General features: G+C 48.1%; 2 protein-coding genes across 8 annotated transcripts in view; one reads left to right on the forward strand and one right to left on the reverse strand.

The window, feature by feature from the left end:
- Positions 275-24133, reverse strand: RAB19 (RAB19, member RAS oncogene family). Of its 6 annotated transcripts, XM_021078604.1 has the most exons (5): positions 24018-24133; positions 21148-21276; positions 14784-14996; positions 11506-11689; positions 275-1521 (listed from the first exon to the last, which is right to left on the reverse strand). In XM_021078604.1, exons 3-5 carry the CDS (start codon positions 14982-14984, stop codon positions 1256-1258), a joined length of 651 nt encoding a protein of 216 aa, XP_020934263.1. In that variant the 5' UTR covers positions 14985-14996; positions 21148-21276; positions 24018-24133; the 3' UTR covers positions 275-1255. The 6 variants fall into 6 exon arrangements, with proteins under 6 accessions (XP_020934263.1, XP_020934261.1, XP_020934265.1 ...); XM_021078602.1 differs by lacking the exons at positions 21148-21276; positions 24018-24133 and adding an exon at positions 17012-17183; XM_021078606.1 differs by lacking the exons at positions 21148-21276; positions 24018-24133 and adding an exon at positions 17023-17177 and having other exon boundaries at positions 11506-11683.
- SLC37A3 (solute carrier family 37 member 3) overlaps positions 16806-24152 on the forward strand; it is a 59018-nt gene continuing 51671 nt past the window's right edge. The window contains exons 1-3 of one of the 2 annotated variants that reach the window (XM_021078496.1): positions 16806-16880; positions 18193-18265; positions 19193-19374. The gene's annotated coding sequence lies outside the window, so the exon portion shown is untranslated. 2 annotated transcript variants of the gene reach the window in all.

Consider the following 24152-nt stretch of genomic DNA (forward strand, 5'->3'; position numbering starts at 1 on the left):
TCAGGAGTCACAGGTGGCTGGTGGCTATTTGTTTTGTGCCTACTGACAGTGGTGCTAAGGCTAGAAATGCCTGAGGGGACTCATTTGTTTTGTTTGCCACATGCTGGCATGTAGAATATCTGGGGCCAGGGATTCGACCAAGCTATACCAGCTACCCCAGCTGCTGCAGTAACAATAAGGGAATTCTTAACCTGCTGTGTCTCAAGAGAACTCCCGGCCTCTGTGGGACCTCTGTAGCCTCTACTAGGATTGCAAGACACTGAGCAACCATCAGGGATCTTTGAAAAAACAAAGTTTATTACTCACAGGTTCCAGAGGGAACACGGAACGTGGTGGCCGCACAGCCAGGTCGCTATTGGTTTATCTCTGAGCCACCTTAGTTTCAATTTAGACAAGACTTGATCCAGTGGAAAACCGGGTGTCTTAGAAAGAAAGCGTAGGCATCTCCGAGGGGAGATCCTGGGAGGGTGGTCAAATCAGCCCAACTAGGATAAAGTGAATCCGAGTCTCTTGCCATCACATGGCTCCTGACAACGTGGCAAGACAGTATTTAGATCAAAAGGCTTTGCTCCCAAACTAAAGCCCACAGTGTGAACATCGGGAAGCAAGTTAACAGCCTCTGACTTCTCACTGCAGGCTTTCCCCCCATCTTCCCACACCCCTGCTGCTTTAAACCCCTCCGAATGTTTCAAACATTCCCTCCCCTCATCCTCTTTTCTTCCTTCACCCACTTTTTTTTTTGGCCCATACCATAGTCACAGCCTCGCCAGATCCAAGCCATGTCTGTGACGTACACCACAGTTCACGGCAACGCTGGATCCTTAACCCACTGAGCGAGGCCAGGGATAGAACCTGGCTCCTCATGCATATTAGTCGGGTTTGTTACCTCTGAGCCAAAACGGAAACTCACTAGTTGGGTTCTTAAACTGCTGTGCCACAATGGGAACTCCCGCTACCCTCTTCTTCAAGTGAAAAGCAAAGTTCAGAAGAAAACAGCTGAAGGGCTGAGGAGAGAGAGGAGGGGATGGAGTCTTATGAAAAGTCGGAAAAACAGTGGGGCCCCAGTTCTGCATCAGAACTCTGGCCTTTGGTGTGAGTCGAGGCCAAGGTGCGCCCCCTGCAGGCGAGAAGGAGTAGGGATGTGCGGCGAGTCCACGCTGGGGTCCAAAGTCTACTCAGCAGACCAAGGTCTACTCATCCCGCATCCTTGGTTTCAGGTGGCTCCTGATGGTTGCAAGCAGCCTGGGGACCATTCTCAGCAGGTGCACTGGGTCTTCTCCCTCGGACTGACCGTGAGAACGGGACTGGAATCTAGGGGCAGGCTGCTCAGGGCGCCCTCCGCGTACAAGGGCAGGCTGTTGCGGGCGATCAGCTCCCTGGCCATCAGCACGAAGACCTCGTCGATGTTTTTAGACTCCTTGGCGGACGTCTCCAAAACAGCCAGGAGGCCGTATTTCTCGGCCAGTGTGCAGGCATCCTCAAACAGAACGTGCCGTTTTTCCCACAGGTCGCATTTGTTCCCTAGGAGTGAGAGAGAAGCCGACATCCCGGTGAGTAACTTAATTTTATTTTCTTAAGGCACACCTTCAAACACATGTTTTAGTTTGGCAGTAGGCACACATGCATTTATTCACAAATAGTAACTGAGGGCAGATTTACTGAAAATGAACTCACAGATGAAATAGAACCACTTTTGAAATATATACATAGTTGATTTGCAATGTTATGTTAGTTTCTGTTGCACCACAAAATAATTGAGTTATACATTTTCTTTTTCAGATCCTTTTCTTTTACAGGTTATTGCGAGATATTGACTATAGTTTCCTGTGCTACCCCGGAGGGTCCTTATGGTTTATCTATTTTATATTCAATAGTGTGTATATGTCAATCCCAAATTCCTAATTTATCCCTCCCCCTTTCCCCTTTGATATCCATAAATTTGTTTTCTATATCTGTGAGTCTGTTTCTGTTTTGTAAATAAGTTCATTTGTATCATTTTTTTAGATTCCACATATAAGTGATATCATGATATTTGTCCTTCTCTGGCTGACTTCACTAGGTCTGATCATCTCTGGGTCCATCCATGTTGCTGCAAATGGCATCATTTCACTTTTTATGGCTGAGTAATATTTCATTATATATATGTACCACATTTTTTTATTATAGGTGATTTACAATGTTCTGTCACTTTTTGCCATACAGCAAAGTGACCCAGTTATACATATATATATACATGTTCTTTTTTCTTTCTTCCTTTCTTTCTTCCTTTCTTTCTTTCTCTTTCTTCTTTCTTTCTCTCTCTCTCTCTCTCTCTCTCTCTCTCTCTCTTTCTTTCTGCCTTTTTTTAGGGCCGCACTGGCGGCATATGGAGGTTCCCAGGCTAGGAGGCTAATTGGAGCTGTAGACACCGGCCACAGCCACAGCCACAGCAACATGGGATCCAAGCTGTGTCTGCGACTTACACCATAGCTCACGGCAACGCTGGATCCTTAACCCACTGAGCAAGGCCAGGGATTGAACCCGCAACCTCATGGTTCCTAGTTGGATTCGTTGACCACTGCGCTACCACGGGCACTCCCATATATGTTCTTTTTCTCCTGTTATCCTCCATCATGTTCCATCACAAGTGATTAGATATAGTTCCGTGTGCTACACAGCAGGAAAAAATGGAAGGCTTCTCGAATTTGCATGTCATCCATGTGTAAGGGCCATGCTAGTGTTTTCTGTGTCTTTGCAATTTTAGTGTATGTGTTGCCGGAGCGAGCACTGTGCCACATGTCTTTGTCCATTCTTCTGGCAGTTGACCCTTAGGTCATTTCCATATCTTGGCCGTAGTTAATGGTGCTGCTAGGAACATTAGGGTGCATGTATCTTTTTTCATGGAGCCACTATCTTTTTTTTTTTGTCTTTTCAGGGCCGCACTGGCGGCATATGGAGGTTCCCAGGCTAGGGGTCTAATCAGAGCTGTAGCCACTGGCCTATGCCAGAGTTAGAGCAATGCAGGATCCGAGCCGCGTCTGCAACCTACACCGCAACTCATGGCAACCCCGGATCCTTAACCTACTAAGTGAGGCCAGGGATCGAACCCGAACCTCATGGTTCCTAGTCGGATTTGTTTCCCCTGCACCATGATGGGAACTCCTTCATGGAGCCGCTATCTTAATTCACTGTCCTGTATGATCCTTAGGAGTTCGGGGAGCGGGCTGGAGGTGTGTGTTTTACTGGCCCGTCCAGGTGGAGCCCCTTTATTTGGGGGAACCAGCATTTCTTCCAAGTGTGACAAGGTCACAGCCGTGCCAGTGACGCTCTCCGTCTTCCTGCTTCTTCCTTTACAACTTGTTTCTCTTTTCACCTTTTCCCCACGTGCTGAAGGAGGTGGGAGGCGGGCTTGGTCTTGCTGAGAAGACTGTGATGAGGCTTGATGGGACTGATGGTGTGAGTAAATAAATAGGGAAGGACTGAGCTCTAATTTTCTTTTCTTTTTGTCTTTTTAGGGCCACACCCTCGGAACATGGAGGTTCCCAGGCGAGGGGTCCGATTGGAGCTGCATCTGCGACCTACACCACAGCTCACGCCAACACCGGATCCTTAACCCACTGAGCGAGTCAGTCAGTGAGAGGAGGGGAAGATGGCATGTGCCATGGTGTGGATGTGCCTCGTCCTCATGGATACGCCTTAGTTTTGTTACCGCTGAGCCACAACGGGAACTCCGAACTCTAATTTTCATACAGGAAAATGCCCAGACTCGGAGTTCCCGTCGTGGCTCAGTGGTTATCGAATCTGACTAGCATCCATGAGGATGCAGGTTTGATCCCTTATCGTGCTCAGTGGGTTAAGGGTCTGGCGTTGCTGTGCTCTGTGTAGGTCCGCAGACCTGACTCGGATCCTGGGTTGCTGCTGTGACTGTGGTGTAGGCCAGCAGCTACAGCTCCGACTTGACCCTTATGGGAACCTCCATGTGCCGCGGGTACAGCCCTAAAAAGCAACAACAATTAAAAAAAAAAGAAAGAAAGAAAAGAAAAAAGAAAATGCACAGACTCGAAGCAGAAAGATTAATGAATTTTGACAAAGGTCTGTGTTCTGTAACCATCATAGAACTTTTGCAATTCTTCCAGAAAGCTCGATGAGCAATTCTGCCAGCATAGCCCAGGGTTGACAGCAAGAGGAAAAGTGCCCTATTTATTTTGCTTCTCCTCCTCAATCCCTACATTCCTCCAGTCACTGGACTTTGATCTCTCTGAGGCAGGAATCTAAAGGTGAAACTACTTTCTCACCGGATTTGTTTTAACGGACATCAAGATTTATTACAAAGCTACAGTTATTACGATGGGCTAGACCAGTGTTCCCGTATCGTCCCCATAAAGAGTCTTTAGTTCATTTTTCTCCCGAATTAGCCCCTTCTCTCATGAAAAACATTTAAAATATCTTATTTAGAAACACATATACAGAGTCACAGGAAATCGCAAATACATATATGTATATATGTGTGTGTATCTATACCTATATCTGTATCTTCAGGGAAGTCCACTGTGCCCTTTGCCCAGTTCCCCCCAGTGGTGACCTCTTGCATAACTACAATGCAATATCAAAACCAGACAATCGACACTGGTACCACCCATAGAGCGTATTCAGATTGACGAGTTATGCATGCCCTCCTGTGTGTGTGTGTGTGTAGTCTGATCACATGTGTAGATTCCTACAACCACCACTGCCGTCAAAGTACAGAACAGTTCTGTCACCACAGAGTGCTCCCTTCTGCTCCCCTTTACCGCCTGCCACCAGCTCTAATCCCCTTGGTAACGGCTGGTAACCACTCATCTGTTCTCCGTCTCCATCAAAGCCTTGTATGGCTTTGTCATTTCAAGAGTGTTGTATAAATGGAATCATACAGTAGGTCATCTTTTGAGATGGGCTTTTCTAAGTCAGCAGGATTCCCTCGGGATCCCTCCAGGTGATGGATGTATCAGTACCTTCTTTTTTATTGCTGAGTCATGCTGCATGGTACGGATGTGCCACAGTTTACAGTCCGCCATCTGAAGGAAACTGAGTTGATTCTAGTTTTTGTTTGTTACAAATGGAGCTGTGGGAGTTCCCATTGTGGCACCGCGGAAACAAATCCAACTAGTATCCATGAGGATGAAGGTTCAATCCCTGGCCTCGCTCAGTGGGTTAAGGATCTGGAGTTGCCATGAGTGTGGTGCAGGGTGGCAATTGCAGCTCTGATTTGACCCTAGCCTGGGAATTTCCACATGCAGCAGATGTATTATATACAGAGCCCCACTAGAATTATATCCAGAGCCATTGCTGGTTGCTAATGCAATACAGGCTTCATTGCCACATGGTGCCATGAAATCTAGTAAGGAGGGTACAGGGGTACACCACAGCCACAGCAACTTGGGATCTGAACCTTGTCTGTGACCTACACCACAGCTCACAGCAATGCTGGATCCCCAACCCATTGAGCAAGGGATCGAAAACCTCCATCCTCATGGATACGAGTTGGGTTTATTACTGCTGAGCTCCAACAGGAACTCCTGCAGTATATTCTCGCAAAGGAATATTATACAAATTACGCCAAAGAATAAATTACAGTTACCTGCCTCAATGTGGGTGAAACTCATAAAACTCCATGCTGAAGCAAAGAAGCTTAGTTGAAAAAGATATTTGGATGATTCCATTTATATAAAGTTGGAAAACAATACAAAAGGAAACTGCAGCATTGAGAGCCGGTGGGGTTAGGTGGGAAGGAAGGGAGTGGTCACTGTAAAAGGCCTGTTGTGTTTACCTTTGAGGGAGGAGAGGGCCTCCTTGGGAGGCCGATAAAGGGAGGGTACTGGCAATTCTCTCTTTTTTGACTTGAAGAGGGAGGTGTTTACACAGGTGTTCCCTTGTTGATAAATCAGTGTTGATGTACTTTTTTTTTTGGTCTTTAGGGCTGTACCCTCGGCATATGGCGGTTCCCAGGCTAGGGGTTGAATCGGAGCTGTAGCTGCCAGCCTACATCACAGCCACAGCAACTCGGGATCCGAGCCACGTCTGCAATCTACACCACAGCTCACAGCAACACCGGATCCTTAATCCACTGAGCAAGGCCAGGGATTGAACCTGCGTCCTCATGGATGTTAGTCAGATTTATTTCCACCGAGCCATGATGGGAACTCCCTGGGGTGAACTTTCAAGAGAGAAAGAGACGTTTGTGTGAAGAACTGTGGAAATGGAATGGAAGATGAGTTAAAAGGGAACAACCGAGCTGACCCTTCTAGATTAAGGTGAGGAGGCCACTGAGAGAAAAGAGGAAGGGCTGTTGTGTCAGCCCTCGGCCTTGGAAACGTCATGAACACTGGGGATGCTTTGCAGATTATCTTTGGGGCCATTTCTAGAACCAATTAAGAAGTGGGGTGGAGGAGTTCCCATCTTGGTGGCACAGCAGAAAAGAATCCGTCTAGGAACCATGAGGTTTCGGGTTCGATCCCTGGCCTCGCTCAGTGGGTTGAGGATCCGGCGTGGCTGTGGCTGCGGCGCAGGCCAGTGGCTACAGCTCCAATTAGACCCCTAGCCTGGGAACCTCCATATGCCGTAGGTGCGGCCCTAAAAAGACAAAAGACAAAAAGAAAAATAGAAGTGGGCGGAGATGATTGTTACAACAGACAGAGGAGGGTATAAATGCCCAGAAGAAGTTGTGAGATTCCTGGGAATCCCTTCTTGGCCTTTGTTACCCTCCTCTGGCCCATCTGTTTCTGGGGCAGGAAGTGAGTTGCTGGCTGGAGGCGGTCAGGTTGAGGCGGTGGTGGGGGTGGGGCAGCACAGGGGACCAGGGGGTGGAGAATGGGGTGCGTTGCCTTCCAAAGATAGCACAGAGAGGACGGGCAGGCGCCTTTGCCTGGCACCTTCCAGGTTCTTCTGCTTCAAGGTGTCCTGGGAGGTCTGTGAATTTATTATTTTTTAATTTTTTTTTTTTTTTGCTTTTTGGGGCTGCACCCACGCCAAATGGAAGTTCCCAGGCTAGGGGTGGAATCGGAGCTGCAGCTGCCAGCCTCCACCACAGCCACAGCAACTAGGGATCCAAGCCGCATCTGTGGCCTACACTACAGCTCACGGCAACGCCAGATCCTTAACCCACTGAGCGAGGCCAGGGAGGGAACCAGCGTCCTCATGGATACTAGACGGGTTCATTACTGCTGAGCCAGGATGGAAACTCCAAGCCTGTGAATCTCATGGAATAGAGATCCCGCCCATCTTCTAGTGAGATTCAAGCTGTGTGGTTCCCATCAGTGACATGCCCGTGTTCACATCTCTCTGGGAACTACCATTGGTGGGTGTCCTCTGGCTGGGGGGGAGACATGGATGTCCCTTCCTACCTGCTCTGTTCTGCCCCTTCATTCGGACAGGACAGCTTCCCTTGGCTGAGTCTCAGCACTGTGTCCTTTCTGTGTCACCTCACTTAATCTTTTCTTTTTAAAAGATTATAGTTGATTTACAGCTATTCTGTCCATTTCTGCTGTGCAGCAAAGTGACCCAGTCATGCATATATACATACGTTCTTTTTCTTTTTTTTTTTTTTTGTCTTTTGTCTTTTTTGTTGTTGCTATTTCTTGGGCTGCTCCCGCGGCATATGGAGGTTCCCAGGCTAGGGGTCGAATCGGAGCTGTAGCCACTGGCCTACGCCAGAGCCACAGCAACGCGGGATCCAAGCTGCGCCTGCAACCTACACCACAGCTCACGGCAACGCCGGATCCTTAACCCACTGAGCAAGGGCAGGGACCGAACCCGCTCATGGTTCCTAGTCAGATTCGTTAACCACTGCGCCACGACGGGAACTCCCATACGTTTTTTTCTCACATTAGCCTCCATCATGTGCCATCACAAGTGACTGGATATAGTTGCCTGTGCTAGACAGCAGTACATTTTTTTATTATGGTTGATTTACAGTTTCCTGTCAATTTCTGCTATTCAGCAACGGGACCCAGTCATACATCATATACATTAATGTTCTATATACATTCTCTTCTCACATTAGCCTCCATCATGTGCCGTCATACGTGATTAGATACAGTTCCCTGTGCCATATAGCCGGTCTCACTTTTCAACTCAGCAATACCTTTGAGGCAGGTAGAACATTTTGGGGGGGGGAGTTCCAGTTGTGGCACAGCAGAAAGGGTTCGATCCCTGGCCTCGAACCATGGCTTAAAGGATCTGGCATTGCCGTGAGCAGTGGTGTAGGGTTGAAGACGCTGCTCAGATCCACTGTTGCTGTGGCTGTGGTGTAGACGGGCAGCTGTAGCTCTGATTGGACCCACAACCTGGGAACTTCCATATGCCACAGTTGCGGTCCTAAAAAAAAAAAAAAAAAAACTTCCTGGTCCCAAAGGGGCCCTTGGGGTGAGAAGTAAAAGGAGAGAGGAGGCCACTCCAGTTGCCCCCCTTGTGGAAGTCACGCCTGGCTTCACGAATCTCTCCCAGTTTCTACCTTGTGGGAAAAGCCATGCCCCCCCCCAAAAAAAGGAGGGGACTAAACTTGAGGTGCATGTTTTTTGGCAGCTGGCTGTGGAATCTGGGGCTTTTGATCTGATACAGCAGAGAGGAGCGAGCCTGGTGTAGGCTCTGACTTGGATTTTTAAGTTGCAAGAGAGAATGAATTTCCAAAGCACCATTTTTTTTTCTTTTTTTTTTTTTCTTTTTTAGGGATGCTCTCACAGCATATGGAAGTTCCCAGGCTAGGCGTCAAATTGGAGCTGTAGCCACCGGACTACACCACAGCCACAGCAATGCCAGAGCCTTAACCCACTGAGCAAGGCCAGAGATTGAACCTGTGTCCTCATAGATACCAGTCAGATCTGTTTCTGCTGAGCCACTATGGGAACTCCAAAGGTAGCATTCTTTTCAAGGCTGTGCAGACATTAGGGGCTCAATGATGCCTTAAAGGGCAAAGACAGGGAAGAAATGGTTCTAGAATAAATAACAAGTCCTTTCTGGGATCAGGATGGTAATGATAAATGGTCCAGGGCCCCCTGCTATGCAGCGCAGCTGGGCTTCCAGTGACTGCCTCTGTCAGGGCCCTGCTGTTTGGTCCAGGGTGGGGGTGGGGGCTGAGAGAATGCAGAGCGGGAGGGGGATGGTGCTCTGAGGTACCCAGGAGGGAGGGTGCAGGGCTGAGAGAGTGTGGCAGGCCCACACTATTGCACCCCCGAGAAAGGAGACAGATGCACCAGTGAGGAAGCTGGTTCACAGAGCCCAGCCCCAACTTCTTGCTGGTGGCGATGGCCTGGCTCCACGCTGCTTCCTAGTCTGGCTGGGCTTGGCTCCTGGCTTTCCCTCGGTCCCAAGGACTTGTACCCTTAACATAAACCCCCCATTATTTGAGTTAGTGAACTAACATAGATGAGTTAGTTCCTTCAAACAAACTTCTTTTGTGTGTGTGCGCGCGTGTGCGTGTGCTTGTGTGTGTGTGTGTCTTTTTCGGCCTGCATCCACGGTGTATGGAAGTTCCCAGGCTAGGGGTTGAAATCAGAGACACAGCTGCTGGCCTACACCACAGCCACAGCCACGCCAGATCTGATCTGCATCTGCAACCTACACCACAGCTCGTGGCGATGCCGGATCTTTAACCCACTGAGCCACCTCGTCCTCATGGGTGCTAGTTGGGTTCGTTACTGTTGAGCCACAATGGGAGCTCCCCAAACAAACCTTCTAGGAATAAATCCCACTCTTTATTAAGCACTTATTATGTGCCAGGCACTGTTGAGCAATGTATACACGTCTCATTAAATTTTTACAACTACCTCAGCAAATACTGGTTGCACGTTTAGGAAACTAGGTCTCACAGGGTAAGTTAACCCAGAGCTAGGATATGCTTGTCAGTGGATAAATAATTCATTAAACACAGTATGTTTAGCTCTTTCTCAGTTCCACAGCAGCTGTCTAGACCTGTGCTTTGCAAACTTTAATTGCACATGAATCTCTCTAGGATCCTGTTAAAATGAAGATTCTGGGAGTTCCCGTCGTGGCGCAGTGGTTAACGAATCCTACTAGGAGCCATGAGGTTGTGGGTTCGATCCCTGGCCTTGCTCAGTGGGTTAAGGATCCGGCATTGCCATGAGCTGTGGTGTAGGTCGCAGATGCGGCTTGGATCCCGTGTTGCTGTGGCTCTGGTGTAGGCTGGCAGCTACAGCTCTGATTCGACCCTTAGCCTAGGAACCTCCATATGCCGTGGGAGTGGCCCTAGAAAAGGCAAAAAAAAAAAAAAAAAAAAGCGTCAATGTAGGTTAATCCTTTGTAACAAACATACCACACTGGTAGGAGATGTTGATAATTGGAGAGGCTGTACATTTGGGAGTGTAGGGGGTGTATGGGGAATCTCTGTACCTTCCCCTCAATTTTGCTAGAAGCCTTAGGCTGCTCTCAAAAAATTAACATGTTAATACTAAAAAAAAAGCTCCTGGAGTTCTTTTGTGGCATTGCGGGTTACAGATCTGGCATTGACAGTGCCGCAGCTTGGATTTAGCTGTGATGCGGGTTTGATCCCTGGCCCAGGAACTTCCTTATTCTGTAGGCACAGCCAAAAAAAAAAAAAAAAAAAAAGTGATGCTCATGCTGCTGGTCCGAGGACCACACTTTGAGCAGCGAGAGCCTAAACCAACTCGCCAACATTAAGCAGCCGCCTGTTGAACAGTAGTGTCCTTAGGAGGACGGAAAAATGAGCTCTGCTTGCAAAACTGACACTTTAGGGAAGTGACAGAATGTGCAACGGGGCTGCACATATTTCACGCTGGGGAGTTCACTCTGTGGTTGAGGTTGCTGTTAATTTTGATGTTGGCTTGTTGTTAAGATTCACTTAGGATCTTAGCAGGTGTGAGGAGTCATTCAAGAGTCTTGTCCGTTATATTCATCTGAGTGGTTACCCTGGGGATTTAGAGTCATCGGGGGCTGTGAACCTCAAACTACAGAGTACTTCCTGTGCGGTGTGCACAGATGTGTTTCAAATCGGCCGGGGTGCACCTGCCTCTAGATGTTCAGGCCCCATCTCAGGTCTTTGCAATGAGAAACTAGCGTGGGGCCTTGACATCTGAATCCTTAACAAGTTCCTACCACCCAACTCTCACGTTCAAGTGAACCTCATGGGAATTTCTGGCCCAGATATTTTCTTTCTTTTTTCTTTCTTTTTTTTTTTTTTTTTGCTTTTTAGGGCTGAACCCACGGCACATGGAGGTTCCCAGGCTAGGGGTCCGAGCCTCGTCTGCAACCTACACCACCGCTCACGGCAATGCCGCATCCTGAACCCACTGAGCGAGGGATCGAACCGGCAACCTCATGGTTCCTAGTCGGATTCGTTTCCACTGCGCCACGAGGGAACTCCCGGCCTAGATGTTTTCTGAGGTCCTGTCCACCACGTGTAGGTTTATGATTTCATTTTCTACCGCCACTGGAAACACAGCAAAACCTGAGCAGCAGCAGCAGCAGCAGGAGGGAGAGAGGAAGAAAAGGTTAAACGCTTTGGAGAGAACATACCGATCAGCATAATGACCAAGTTGGCCGCTCCGTATTTCTCTATCTCGTGAATCCAGTGGGGAACAGACTCGAACGTGGACCGCCGGGTGAGGTCGTAGGCAATGATGGCCGCGTGGGCACTGCGGTAGTAGCTTTGGGTGATGGTCCGGAAGCGCTCCTGGCCTGCGGTGTCCCACACCTGCATCTGGAGAAGGGCGGGAAGGGGTCTGCATCAGGCGTTCCCATGCCTGCTGGGAACCTGCTCACCTGAATCCTTTCCTGGGTCTCACTTCTAGAGATCCAGTTCAGGACGCCTGGCCCAGGAATCTGTGTTGTCTTTTTTTCTTTTTTCCTCTTTTTAGGGCTGCACCTGCGGCATGTGGAAGTTCTCAGGCTAGGGGTTCTGCCACAGCCAGGCAGTGCCAGATCTGAGTTGCACCAGCTTGTGGCAATGCTGGATCCTTTCCCAGTGAGGCCAGGGATTGAACCTGCATTCTCATGGATACTAGTTGGGTTCTTAACCTGCTAAGCCACAACAGGAACTCCTAGGAATCTGTTTTTTTTTCTCAGTCACTTCCCAGGTAATCTGGATGTGCTTTCATGTTGGGAGCCATCATCTAAGGGACCCATCACTTGGAGAGGTGGATCCAGTGTCCTGGGGTCTGGTGTTTGTTCTTCTGCCTTGCCACCATACTCATCCCTTCTACAAATTTTGGAGTTTATCTTTTGAGCCTGCCCATTGGTATTAATACTAGTAAAGGCGATAACACTGGCTTCACTTTTTGATTTTAATCTATCTATTCTATCTACCCACCTTTCTATCTATCTTTTTGTGGGGGGGAGCCATGGTTATGGTGTGGGGAAAGTTTCCAGGCCAGGGACTGAACCAGAGCCACAGCAGTGACACCACTACAACTCTAGGTCCTTAACCCACTGAGCCACCAGGGAACTCCCTCTTTGAACTATTTAATTTAAAAAATTTTTTTTGAAGAGCTATTATTTTATTTATTTGTTTATTTATTTATTTTGCTTTTTAGGCATATGGAGGTTCCTAGGCTAGGGGTAGAATTGGAGCTATAGCCGCCAGCCTACACCACAGCCATAGCCACACCAGATCCAAGCCGTGACTGTGACCTACACCACAGCTCTCAGCAATACCGGATCCTTAATTCACTGAGCAAGGGGAGGGATTGAACCTGCATCCTTATGGATCCTAGTCAGATTCGTTTCTGCTACACCACGATGGGAACTCCTATTTATTTTTTATTTTTATTTTTCGAGGTATTATTTTAAAGAGAATCCTAGACTTTGTGTCATTTCATCTTTTTTTTTTTTTTTTGGCTTTTTGTCTTTTCTAGGGCCACTCCCACGGCATATGGAGGTTCCCAGGCTGGGGGTCGAATAGGAGCTGTAGCTGCCGCCTACGCCAGAGCCACAGAAACACGGGATCTGAGCTGCATCTGCAACCTACACCACAGCTCACGGCAACGCCGGATCCTTAACCCACTGAGCAAGGCCAGTGATGGAACCCTCATGGTTCCTAGTCAGATTCGTTAACCACTGAGCCACAAGGGGAGCTCCCTCCCATCTCATTTTTTCTCACTTCAGTGTATGTCCCTAATAAAAACGGACATTTTCTCACATCACTGTAACACCATTATCACTGCTAATACACTGTTCAGTAACTTCTTAGCATCATCTAATACTCAGACCATATTAAAATTTTCGTCTCCAAAATTTCTTTTTATTCTTGTTTCTGTTTAATAAGAATCACAATCAAAATCTATTTATTTCATTTTCACCAATACTTTTTGATCTTTTTTTCATCAAATGGGTGAATGATATTATTTTTAATTTCACTTCTTTATTAATGATAATGGGCACTTTTACATCTTTACATAAATATATGAGCCAGTTCATATACAATTTGTGAAGTAGCAGTTTTGTCCAATCTGTAAGTTGCCTGTTTTTTATATTTGGTTGTTGGTCTTTTTCTTAGATATTTACCAGCGCTCTTTTCACGTTAAAGAAGTTAGCTCTGGAGTTCCCATCGTGGCTCAGTGTTTAACAAATCCGACTAGGAACCATGAGGTTGCAGGTTCGGTCCCTGGCCTTGCTCAGTGGGTTACGGATCCGGTGTTGCCGTGAGCTGTGGTGTGGGCTGCAGATGCGGCTTGGATCCTGCGTTGCTGTGGCTCTGGTATAGGCCTGCGGCTACAGCTCCAATTCGACCCCTAGCCTGGGAACCTCCATAGGCCATGGGAGCGGCCCAAGAAATGGGTAAAAAGACAAAAAAAAAAAAAGAAGTTAGCTCTTTTTTTTTCCTTTTTTTTTTTTTTGGTGTTTTTAGGGCCCCACTCGTGGCACATGGAGGTTCCCAGGCTAGGGGTCTAATGGGAGCTGCCAGCCTACACCACAGCCACAGCAACGTGGGATCCGAGCTGCATCTGCAACCTACACCATAGCTCATGGCAGTGCCGGATCCTTAACCCACTGAGTGACGCCAGGGATTGAACCCACAACCTCATGGTTCCTAGTCAGATTCGTTTCTGCTGTGCCACATGGAAACTCTGAAATTAGCTCTTCGTCCGCCCTATATTTGCAAATGTTTCTTTCCAGTTTGTCATTCAACTTTTGACTTTCTGTTTGGTATCTTTGAGTATGTAGAAATTTGACCTTTATATGATTACATAGAAGAATGTAAATTTGACCTTTAGGCGGTTAGATGGCACAATATTATCCTTTATGGCTTCTGGGTTCTTGTCTTACTTGAAAGCCCAATTTCCCCATCTCACCATGATCAAAAGATATACTCTATATTGTATTTTTTTCCTGGTACTTACATGATTTCACTTTCTTTTTTTTTTTTTTTTGTCTTTTTGCTATTTCTTGGGCTGCTCCCGTGGCATATGGAGGTTCCCAGGCTAGGGGTCGAATTGGAGCTGGAGCCACTGGCCTACGTCAGGGCCACAGCAACGCGGGATCCGAGCCGCGTCTGCAACCTACACCACAGCTCACGGCAACGCCAGATCATTAACCCACTGAGCAAGGGCAGGGACCGAACCCGCAACCTCATGGTTCCCCGTCAGATTCGTTAACCACTGCACCATGACGGGAACTCCTGATTTCATATTTTATATTTATATCTTTGGTACAGCAGAAACGATCACAACCTTGTAAATCAAGGCTATACTTCAAACAAACTTAAAAAGAGTGAAATAAATCTTTCACTCCTCAGGCATGCGTTTGGGGTTAGGAACTCGGGCCGGAAGAGGCAGCCCCACCCCGTGCCCTCTGACCTTCACTTTCTTGCCGTCGATCTCCAGGGCACGCACCGTGAAGTCCACCCCAATCGTATTCTGCTGTGCTTCTGTGTAGACCCCAGACTTGAAATGCTGCACCACGCACGTCTTGCCCACGTTGGAATCCCCGACGAGGATGACCTTGAACAAGTAGTCAAAGTTCTCGTCTGCTGCCCTGGCTGAGCTGGAGAATTGCATGACTCTGGCTGCCTAGAATAGACCAAGGAGAAAAAGAAGGAATTCTACCTCTCTCTCTCTTTTTTTGTTCCCCAGGGCTGCACCCAAGGTATATGGAGATTCTCAGGCTAGGGGGTGAATCAGAGCTGCAGCTGCCAGCCTACACCACAGCCACACAACTCGGGATCCGAGCCATGTCTGCAACCTACACCACAGCTCATGGCAACGCCGGATCCTTAACCCACTGAGCAAGGCCAGGGATCAAACCACATCCTCGTGGATGCCAGTTGGATTCGTTTCCGTGGCACCACAACAGGAAGTCCCTCGGCCTCTCTTTAGTGCACAGCTATCAGGAGCCGGAACTATTCTGACTGAGGACAGGACAAGACAAACTGAGGTCCCTGTTTTCATGGCACTAACGTCCTCGTGGGAGAAGGACATTAATTACCAGCCAGGTAAGAGGGAGCAGCCTCCACGAAGCCACACCTGTCTAGGTGGGGTGTCCCTGCTTTAGGGATGCCCTCAAAATGGAGAGGTCCTTTTGCCAGTCTCTGCTGGGCCCAGGACACAGTCCACACCATCACGTGACAGCATCAGCTGAAATTCTAGTCATTGAGACCTGGTGCCCTGTGCTCCAGCGAGGGCACAGAGAGCAGGAGAATGGCAGAGGAGGAGATGGCCACATTTGGATGTGGGTTTGATCCCTGGCCCTGCTCAGTGGCTTAAGGATGTGGTGTTGCCCTGAGCTATGGTGTAGGTCACAGATGTGGTTCAGATCTGGCGTTGCTGTGGCTGTGGCGTAGGCCGGCAGCTGTAGCTCTCCTAGTCTGGGAGCTTCCATATGGTACCACTGTGGCCCTAAAAAGAAAAAAAAAACCATATATATATATGTGTGTATATGTGTGTGTGTGTGTGTGTGTATAGACATATTCCTGGAGCCCATCTTAGATATGCTAAATAGATTTATTTATTTATTTATTTGTCTTTTTGCCTTTTTGAGGGCCACTCCAGCGGCATATGGACTTCTCAGGCTAGGGGTTGAATCGGAGCTGTAGCCGCCGGCCTACACCAGAGCCATAGCAGCTCGGGATCTAGAGCTGCGTCTGAGACCTACACCACAGCTCACGGCAAAGCCAGATCCTTAACCCACTGAACGAGGCCAGGGATCGAACCCGCAACCTCATGGTTCCTAGTCGGATTCATTAACCACTGCATCACGACGGGAACTCCAGATATGCTAAATAGATTTAAAAACATTCTCACAGGCACACTCCCAGGTGATTCTGATGACCAGCTGGGTTTGGAAAGTGGCCACAGACACCATCACCCACCTGACATTTTATCCCCACCCTCAGCCTCTCTGCTTAAACATCCACCTATGCTTCAACATCTCTGCTGGCAAGGAGCTCACCACCCGCTGAAAAAAATCTATTGTGTGCGCGCAGCTCTAACTTGCCTGAAATCTTTCTCCCTGCCAGTCCTCTCAAAGCAAACATCCTGGGACCCTTCAGCTGTTCTTCAGATGCTATTGTGATGGGTTTGCCGTCAAATGGCTCATAAAAATACCTGAAACATTATCCCATTTGGTGATTGAATTCGTTGTGCTGCAAACGGTTCTTTCTTGCCTCTGACACCCTTCTTCATTTCCCCCAGTTTTATGACTTGGTTTTACTCAGAAGTCATAGAAGAAGACAAGTCTGTGTCATTACACACATTAAAAGGTGTATGTAAAAACCCCGATCTTTAAACGAACGAAGGAGGACCCCACATCTCTTCTGAGCGCCTCCCAGACACACTCAAAACCCTTTTTCCGCTCCCCCTCGGACTTTTCAAAGAAAGCAAGCCATTCCTCTTCCGGTGTCTTATCCCTGTCATTTGAGCTGAAATCCTACCCCCATGCCCTTCCACCTCCTCCAGGTAAGTCCTCGGGGTTTCCGCAAAAGCCCCCTGGACCTCAGCCTCCACGCCCTGCCCGGAGCGACGAGCGAGGTCCACCCCTCCCCGCGCCCTCCTTCCCGCATCCTCTAACCTGCACCTTTCTGGCTCACCTGTTGCGTACCTGTCTGCCTCTCCCACCTCAGCCAGCTCTTTCTCCTGGTTTTCCCTTTGGCCTTCCGTGCCTCTTCTTCCTCCTGCCTCGAGGCTCGGTGGGAACTGTAGTTCTGTCCCCAGGTGTCAGGTTTGGTGGCTCGAGAAAGTGAAAGGAAAGTGTATCCCCCCGCCCCCGCCCCGCCTCGGATCCGGAGCAGCTGCCATTGGGCACCGAGCAGGGGCTGAGGCGCTGGCCAGCTCCGGCCGGGCTAAGGCAGTTTTCCTCCGAGCACAGAGCAGTCATCCAGCAAAGCCAAAAGGAAAAGGACTAGCCAGCTACCTTAGCCAACGACTGTTCCTTCTTTCTATGCTGAGGCAGCCCTTACCCCCAACTTTTCCTGGGGTCCCCTGTTTGGCTGGGGTTGGGGTGGCTAGTTGAAAGGCAGCGACTTAAGGGAAACCGATTTGGCCTTCCCGCCGCTTAATTGCTTCGTGGATTTAAATAACTCTTACCAACATCAAATGCTCTCACTTCCATGTGGAATCTAAAAAAAGGACACAATGAACTTCTTTGCAGAGCAGATACTGACTCAGAGGCTTTGAAAAATGTATGGTTTCCAAAGGAGACAAGTTTAGGGGTGGAGAGATGCCCTGAAGGTTTGGGATGGAAACACTATAAAATTTGGTTGTGACGATCGTTGGACAACTATAAACATAATAAAATTCATTGAGTAATAAGAAAAAAAAAATCTCTGAGGAGCCACTGAGGGAAAGGAGGTGATCCAAAGAGAAGATTAAAAAACTAAAACAGGGAGTTCCCGTCGTGGCGCAGTGGTTAACGAATCCGACTAGGAACCATGAGGTCGCGGGTTCGGTCCCTGCCCTTGCTCAGTGGGTTAATGATCCGGCGTTGCCGTGAGCTGTGGTGTAGGTTGCAGACGCGGCTCGGATCCCGCGTTGCTGTGGCTCTGGCGTAGGCCGGTGGCTACAGCTCCGATTCAACCCCTAGCCTGGGAACCTCCATATGCCGCGGGAGCGGCCCAAGAAATAGCAACAACAACAACAACAGACAAAAAGACAAAAAAAAAAAAAAAAAAAAAAAAAAAAAAAAAAAAACTAAAACAACTTGGAATTTGCAGGGCAACAAAGACCTGAGAAATGTGTTTTTTCGTCTCCCCTTGCCTCAAATCTACCACAGAATAGAGGTTAACTTCGAGGGCGATCCGGAGTTTGTCAGTTCCTGATCCTGGCAGAAAGAGCAGAGAGCTGAGGTGAATGTTCCTTTCTATTTTTTTTCCCCCACAGCGTCTGGAAGAGTGAGGGCTTCTCCTCGCCTGGGGACGAGACTTTCTCCACTATGTGGAATGGACTGAGTAGGCAGTTAAGCTATAGGCACAATATGCAAAACAGAGAGTCCGGATTGATACAATATTTAAAGTGGTATAGAGTTTTCAAACCGTGGCCGAGACCCATTAAGGAGTCATGAAATCATGACGAAAATGTGGGTTGTAACCAGTGTTTTTACTCAAGAGATGGAGCAGAACCCAGAAGGCAGTCCATGTCGGAAGGGCCAGTGCTGTTTTGTGGGCTGCTTGGACCAGTTGTGAACATGCATGTGTGTACTGCCGACGATGTAAAACAGTTTTGTTTTGTTTTTTGTCTTTTTTGTCTTTTTAGGGCCGCACCTGCGGCATATGGAAGTTCCCAGGCTAGGGGTCTAATCGGAACTGTAGCCACCAGCCTACGCCACAGCCACAGCAACGCGGGATCCAGAGCCGCGTCTGCGACCTACACCACAGCTCACAGCAATGCTGGTTCCTTAACCCACTGAACGAGGTCAGGGATCGAACCCACAACCTCAGGGACACTAGTTGGATTCATTTCCGATGTGCCACGGCGGAAACTCCAAACAACTTTTTGGTTGTTTGTTTTGGCTGTACCCACGGGATGCAGAAGTTCCAGGGCCAGGGATTGAACCTGAGTCACAGCAGCGACTGGAACCACATCAGTGATCCTTAACTCACTGAACCACCAGGGAACTCCGAAAATGTATTTCTAACTGTGGGTTCGGTCTAGCACTGAAGTAAGTAGATGACAGTTTATTCATTCTATAAGAATATTTATTTCCATGATTCCGTCAGGAAACCTGTATATGATGATTTGACTTACCCACAATTCCATTTACACATCACTTTCAGGACCCTCTCTGGTTTTTGAGTTTTTTTGCCATGCCCATGGCATACGGCAGTCCCAGAATCAGGGACTGAACCTGCACCCCAGCAGTGACCTGAGCCGCTGCAGTGACAACACTGGATCCCCAACCGGCTGCACCATAAGAGATCTCCAGGAGCCTCTCTGGGGGAGGATCGACCCCATGTAGGTAGGTAGAGCAAGAAAACAAAAGATACTGCAGACTGCACTTTGAGAGCCACTGTCATGTGTATGTGGCTTAGATATGAAATGTATGGAGTTCCTGCTGTGGCTCAGTGGTAATGAACCCAACTAGTATCCATGAGGACCCAGGTTCGATCCCTGGCCTTGCTCAGTGGGTCAGGGATCCAGCGTTGCCCTGAGCTGTGCTGTAGGTCTCAGATGCAGCTTGGATCTGGTGTTGCTGTGGCTGTGGTGGAGACTGGCAGTTGCAGCTCCAATTCGACCCCTAGCCTGGGAACCTCCATATGCCTTGAGTTCAACCCTAAAAAGACAAAAAAGAAAAGAATGAAATGTAGGTCAAGATCTGCCACAAACATACGGGTAGGGGGCAGGAAATAAAACCCATGAGGTGTCAGTGTCAGTGAGGTGAGGTGTCAAAATGTTTTCTTCTTCTGGTAATGATTACTGATCAAGAAAAAGTAAACGCAGCTGACTTAGACCCCGCCCTTGGAGAGCTTCTAGAAGTAGAAAGGAAATGGTAAAATGCCTGGATGCTTACGGAAGTCAAGGAGAGGCGCTGCCTCTTTTACCACAACCTTTTCTACCGACGAGACTGCAAATGCAAAGAGCACAGAGCTATGAGCTATGAGAAGAGGGCATTCTTTTTTTTTTTTTTTTGGTCTTTTTAGGGCCTTACCCATGGCATATGGAGGTTCCCAGGCTAGAGCTGCCGGTCTACACCACAGCCACAGCAACATCAGATCTGAGCCTCGTCTGCAACCTACACCACAGCTCACAGCAATGCCGGATCCTTAACCTACTGAGTGAGGCCAGGGATCAAACCCGTGTCCTCATGGTTCCTAGTCAGATTTGTTAACCACTGAGGCATGATGGGAACTCCCCAGGCATTCTTGATCTAGGTGATGGTGACACAGGTTATATACTTATTTTATACACACACATACATCTTGTACACATTACACATATAAATTTCACATTTCTTTTTTTTTTAGGGCTGCACCTGGGGCGTATGGAAGTTCCCAGGCCAGTGGCTGAATTGGAGCTATAGCCACAGCAACATGGGATCTGAGTAGCATCTGTGACCTACACCTGAGTTCACTGCAACGCTGGACCCTTAACCCACTAAGTGAGACCAGGGAGGGAACTTGTGTCCTCATGGATCCTAGCCGGGTTTGTTACCACTGAGCCATAATGGGAACTACACAATTTTCTTTCTTTCTTTTTTTTTCTTCCCAGGGCCACACTCGAGGCATATGATGGTTCCCAGGCTAGGGGTCTAATCAGAACTATAGCTGCCACAGCAACATCAGATCTGAGCCTCATCAGTGACCTCTGCCACAGCTCACGGCAACGCTGGATCCTTAACCTACTTTGCGAGGCCAGGGATCAAACCTGCATCCTCATGGTTCCTAGTCGGGTTCATTACTGCTGAGCCATGTTGGGAACTCCACAGTTTTGTTGTTTTTTTTGGCCATAGTGTGCAGCAGCTTGATGTGGGGGATCTCAGTTCCCAGACCAGGGACTGAACCTGGGCCATAGGGGTGAAAGCACAGAATCTTAACCACTAGACCAGAGGGGAACCCCCTCCCCCATTTTAACCATTTTAAAGTGTATTGTCCAAAAGTGTTATATTCTCATCATCAGCATCCATCTCCAGAACTTCTTCATCATCCCCAGCTGAAACCCTGCATCCATTAAACAATAACTCCAATTCCCCCCTGCCCCCAGCCCTTAGTAACCACTGTTCTTTTTTGATTACCTTAGGTACCTCGCAGAAGTGGAAGCATACAATATCTGTCCTTTTGTGTCTGGCTTATTGCACTTAGCATAATGTTTTCAAGGCTCATCCATGGTGCAGCATGTGACAGAATTTCATTGCTTTTTAAGCCTAAATTAAAAAAAAAGAAAATATATTGAAGTTCCCATCATGGCTTAGCAGTTAACAAATCTGACTAGGATCCATGAGGATGCAGATTTGATCCCTGGCCTTGCTCAGTGGGTTAAGGATCCGGCGTTGCTGTGGCTGTGGTGTAGATTGCAGATGCTCCGATTTGACCCCTAGCCCGGGAACCTCCATATGCTGTGGGTGCGGCCCTAAAAAGCGGGAAAAAAAAAAAAGGCCTAAATAACTGTCCACAATTTGTTTTTTCACAATAAATGTGAAACTATGTTTGGCTGATTTATGGTTGCTCACAGTGATCACACATTTCCCCAGCCATACCCTCAGATGACTGGAAACAAAACTACCCCCGAAATGCATAAAGGCAAATACAAATCAGAAATAAGAGGCTTAAGGAGTCCACGCTGTGGTGCAACAGCATCCGCAGCATCTCCGAAGGGCTGGGACAGGTTTGATCCTCAGCCAGGCATAGTGGGTGGGATCTGGTGCAACTGGGGCTTGGATCTGATCCCTGGACCAAGAACTCCTGAAGAGGGTTTTAAAAATAGGCTTGGGAGCTCCCTTCATGGCTCAGCAGTTGAACCTGATGAGGGCCCATGAGGATGTGGGTTCTATCCCTGGCTTCACTCAGCGGGTTAGGGATCTGGCATTGCCGTGAGCTATGGTGTAGGTCACAGATGTGGCTCCAATCCTGTGTTGCTGTGGCTGTGGTGTAGGCCAGTGGCTGTAGCTCTGATTTGACCCCTAGCCTGGGAACCTCCGTATGCCGCAGGTGCGGCCCTTAAAAAAAAAAAAAGGAGGCTTAATTTTTCCTCGTTGAAAATAAGGTAAGAGGACGGGGAGCCGTCTTTTCAAGTTCGAACATCCAGGGAGCCAGGGAGATATTGCCCCTAACTCCCAGTTCTGGTGGGAAAGCGAGAGCCTGACTTCTGGAAGGCCCTGCCCCAATTTCCAAATCCATTTCCTGTCCTAAAGCTGTGAGAAGTTTGTTCTCTGGATAAGCCAACGCACGGGGTCTGAGGACTGAAGCACTGTGATAAAGTTAGAACCACGTGTGCAGGAGGTCCGAGTCCTGAGGACTCATGAATACCTTGAGAATGTGTACAGAGTGGGTTGTGCCTGCTGGGCTGTGTCAAGAGGGAGGTTCCTTTCTGCCTTTGCAACCTCTTAGCGCATTTCCTGTGATATGCATCTCACCCTAGTGTAAAGCTTATTCAGCAACAAACTGTTTTCTTTTTTTTGTCTTTTCTAGGCCCGAACCCTCGACATATGGAGGTTCCCAGGCCAGGGGTCTAATCCGAGCTGTAGCTGCCAGCCTACGCCAGAGCCACAGCAACGCAGGATCCAAGCTTCGTCTTCGACCTACACCACAGCTCACGGCAACTCCAGATCCTTAACCCACTGAGCAAGGCCTGGAATCAAACCCGAAACCTCATGGTTCCTAGTCAGATTAGTTAATCACTGAGCCACGACGGAAACTCCATAAAACTGTTTTCGAATGTGCTAATTTTACGGAGAAGTTATCTGGGTGGGAGACTTTTTTCTTTTAAATTATATTTCCCGAGCAGTTGAAAGAGACCCCGGGAGGGCACAGGACCCTTGTTCAGAGTTGAGTTTTGTGAGGCTGCCAGGACCTTACTCATTTATTTGTTTGAGTGGGAGGGGACGTAGAACAGCCCCGTCCTTAGCTCTCAGGGTAGGTCAGTAGCACACTTAACAGCACGTTTCTTTCTCTAAAAACAAAATGCAGGAGTTCCTGTCATGGCTCAGCAGTTAGCCAACCCAACTAGAATCCATGAGGATTCCATCCCTGGCCTCACGCAATGGTTAAGAATCCTGCGTTGGTATAGGTCACAGAGCAGCTTGGATCCCGATTTACTGTGGCTCTGGCATAGGCCTGTGGCTACAGCTCCAATTTGACCCCTAACTTGGGAACCTCCATATGCCACAGGTGCAGCCCTAAAGAGACAAAAAGACAAAAAAAAAAAAAAAAAAAAATGCAGAATAAAAGTTTTTTTTTAGGCTAGACTTGATTGGTTTTTAAATATATATATATATACACACACACACAAATATTTAACTAGCATGCAGCCAATATTAAAATGAAAAAATAGTGAGATTAGTAAAACAAGAAATTAAATTGATTAAACAGAAAAATAAAATGAGCTCAGCACAGACCGATTCATTTCATCATGTAATCTAACGAAAATGCTAAAATATTAGAATGAAACAGGCCTAGCAATAAGTTAACAGTAAAGAACCATTAGTGGGAGTTCCCGTCGTGGCGCAGTGGTTAACGAATCCGACTAGGAACCATAAGGTTGAGGGTTCGGTCCCTGCCCTTGCTCAGTGGGTTAACGATCCGGCGTTGCCGTGAGCTGTGGTGTAGGTTGCAGACGCGGCTCAGATCCCGCATTGCTGTGGCTCTGGCGTAGGCCGGTGGCTACAGCTCCGATTCGACCCCTAGCCTGGGAACCTCCATATGCCGCGGGAGCGGCCCAAGAAAAGGCAAAAAGACAAAAATAAATAAATAAATAAATGTCGGCTTTTATGTAAAGGTTCAAGATCTTAGAAACCTCTGCAGACCTTTGTCCAATACTTTGCTAGAATAAAAGTTTTTTGAAAAAAAAATCATCTATACATCATTTCTTCCCAGATTATATCTTCTCTCTCCTCACTGCTTTTTTCCTAACAGCCCTGGCCGGGATCCGTCCTTCCTTACCCCTCACCTTCCCCGCAGAGGGCGCGGGTCCACCCAGGCCAGCGGCGGAGGCTGAAATTAGCATCTTTCTCCCACACTTTCCCACCTGCTCCCACTCCTGCGCTCGTCAGGTGATGCCCCGAGGTCGGACTACAACTCCCAG

Source organism: Sus scrofa, chromosome 18 (genome assembly GCF_000003025.6).
Source record: "Sus scrofa isolate TJ Tabasco breed Duroc chromosome 18, Sscrofa11.1, whole genome shotgun sequence".
Lineage (NCBI taxonomy): Eukaryota > Metazoa > Chordata > Mammalia > Artiodactyla > Suidae > Sus > Sus scrofa.

Coding starts and splice junctions, on each gene's coding strand:
- RAB19 (XM_021078604.1), bottom strand. CDS start 14,984: ATGCAATTCTCCAGCTCAGCCAGGGCAGCAGACGAGAACTTTGACTAC. Junction 11,690..14,783: donor TCGACGGCAAGAAAGTGAAG/GTCAGAGGGCAC, acceptor GCCCTTCTCCAG/ATGCAGGTGTGGGACACCGC. Junction 1,522..11,505: donor CTTGGTCATTATGCTGATCG/GTATGTTCTCTC, acceptor TCTCACTCCTAG/GGAACAAATGCGACCTGTGG.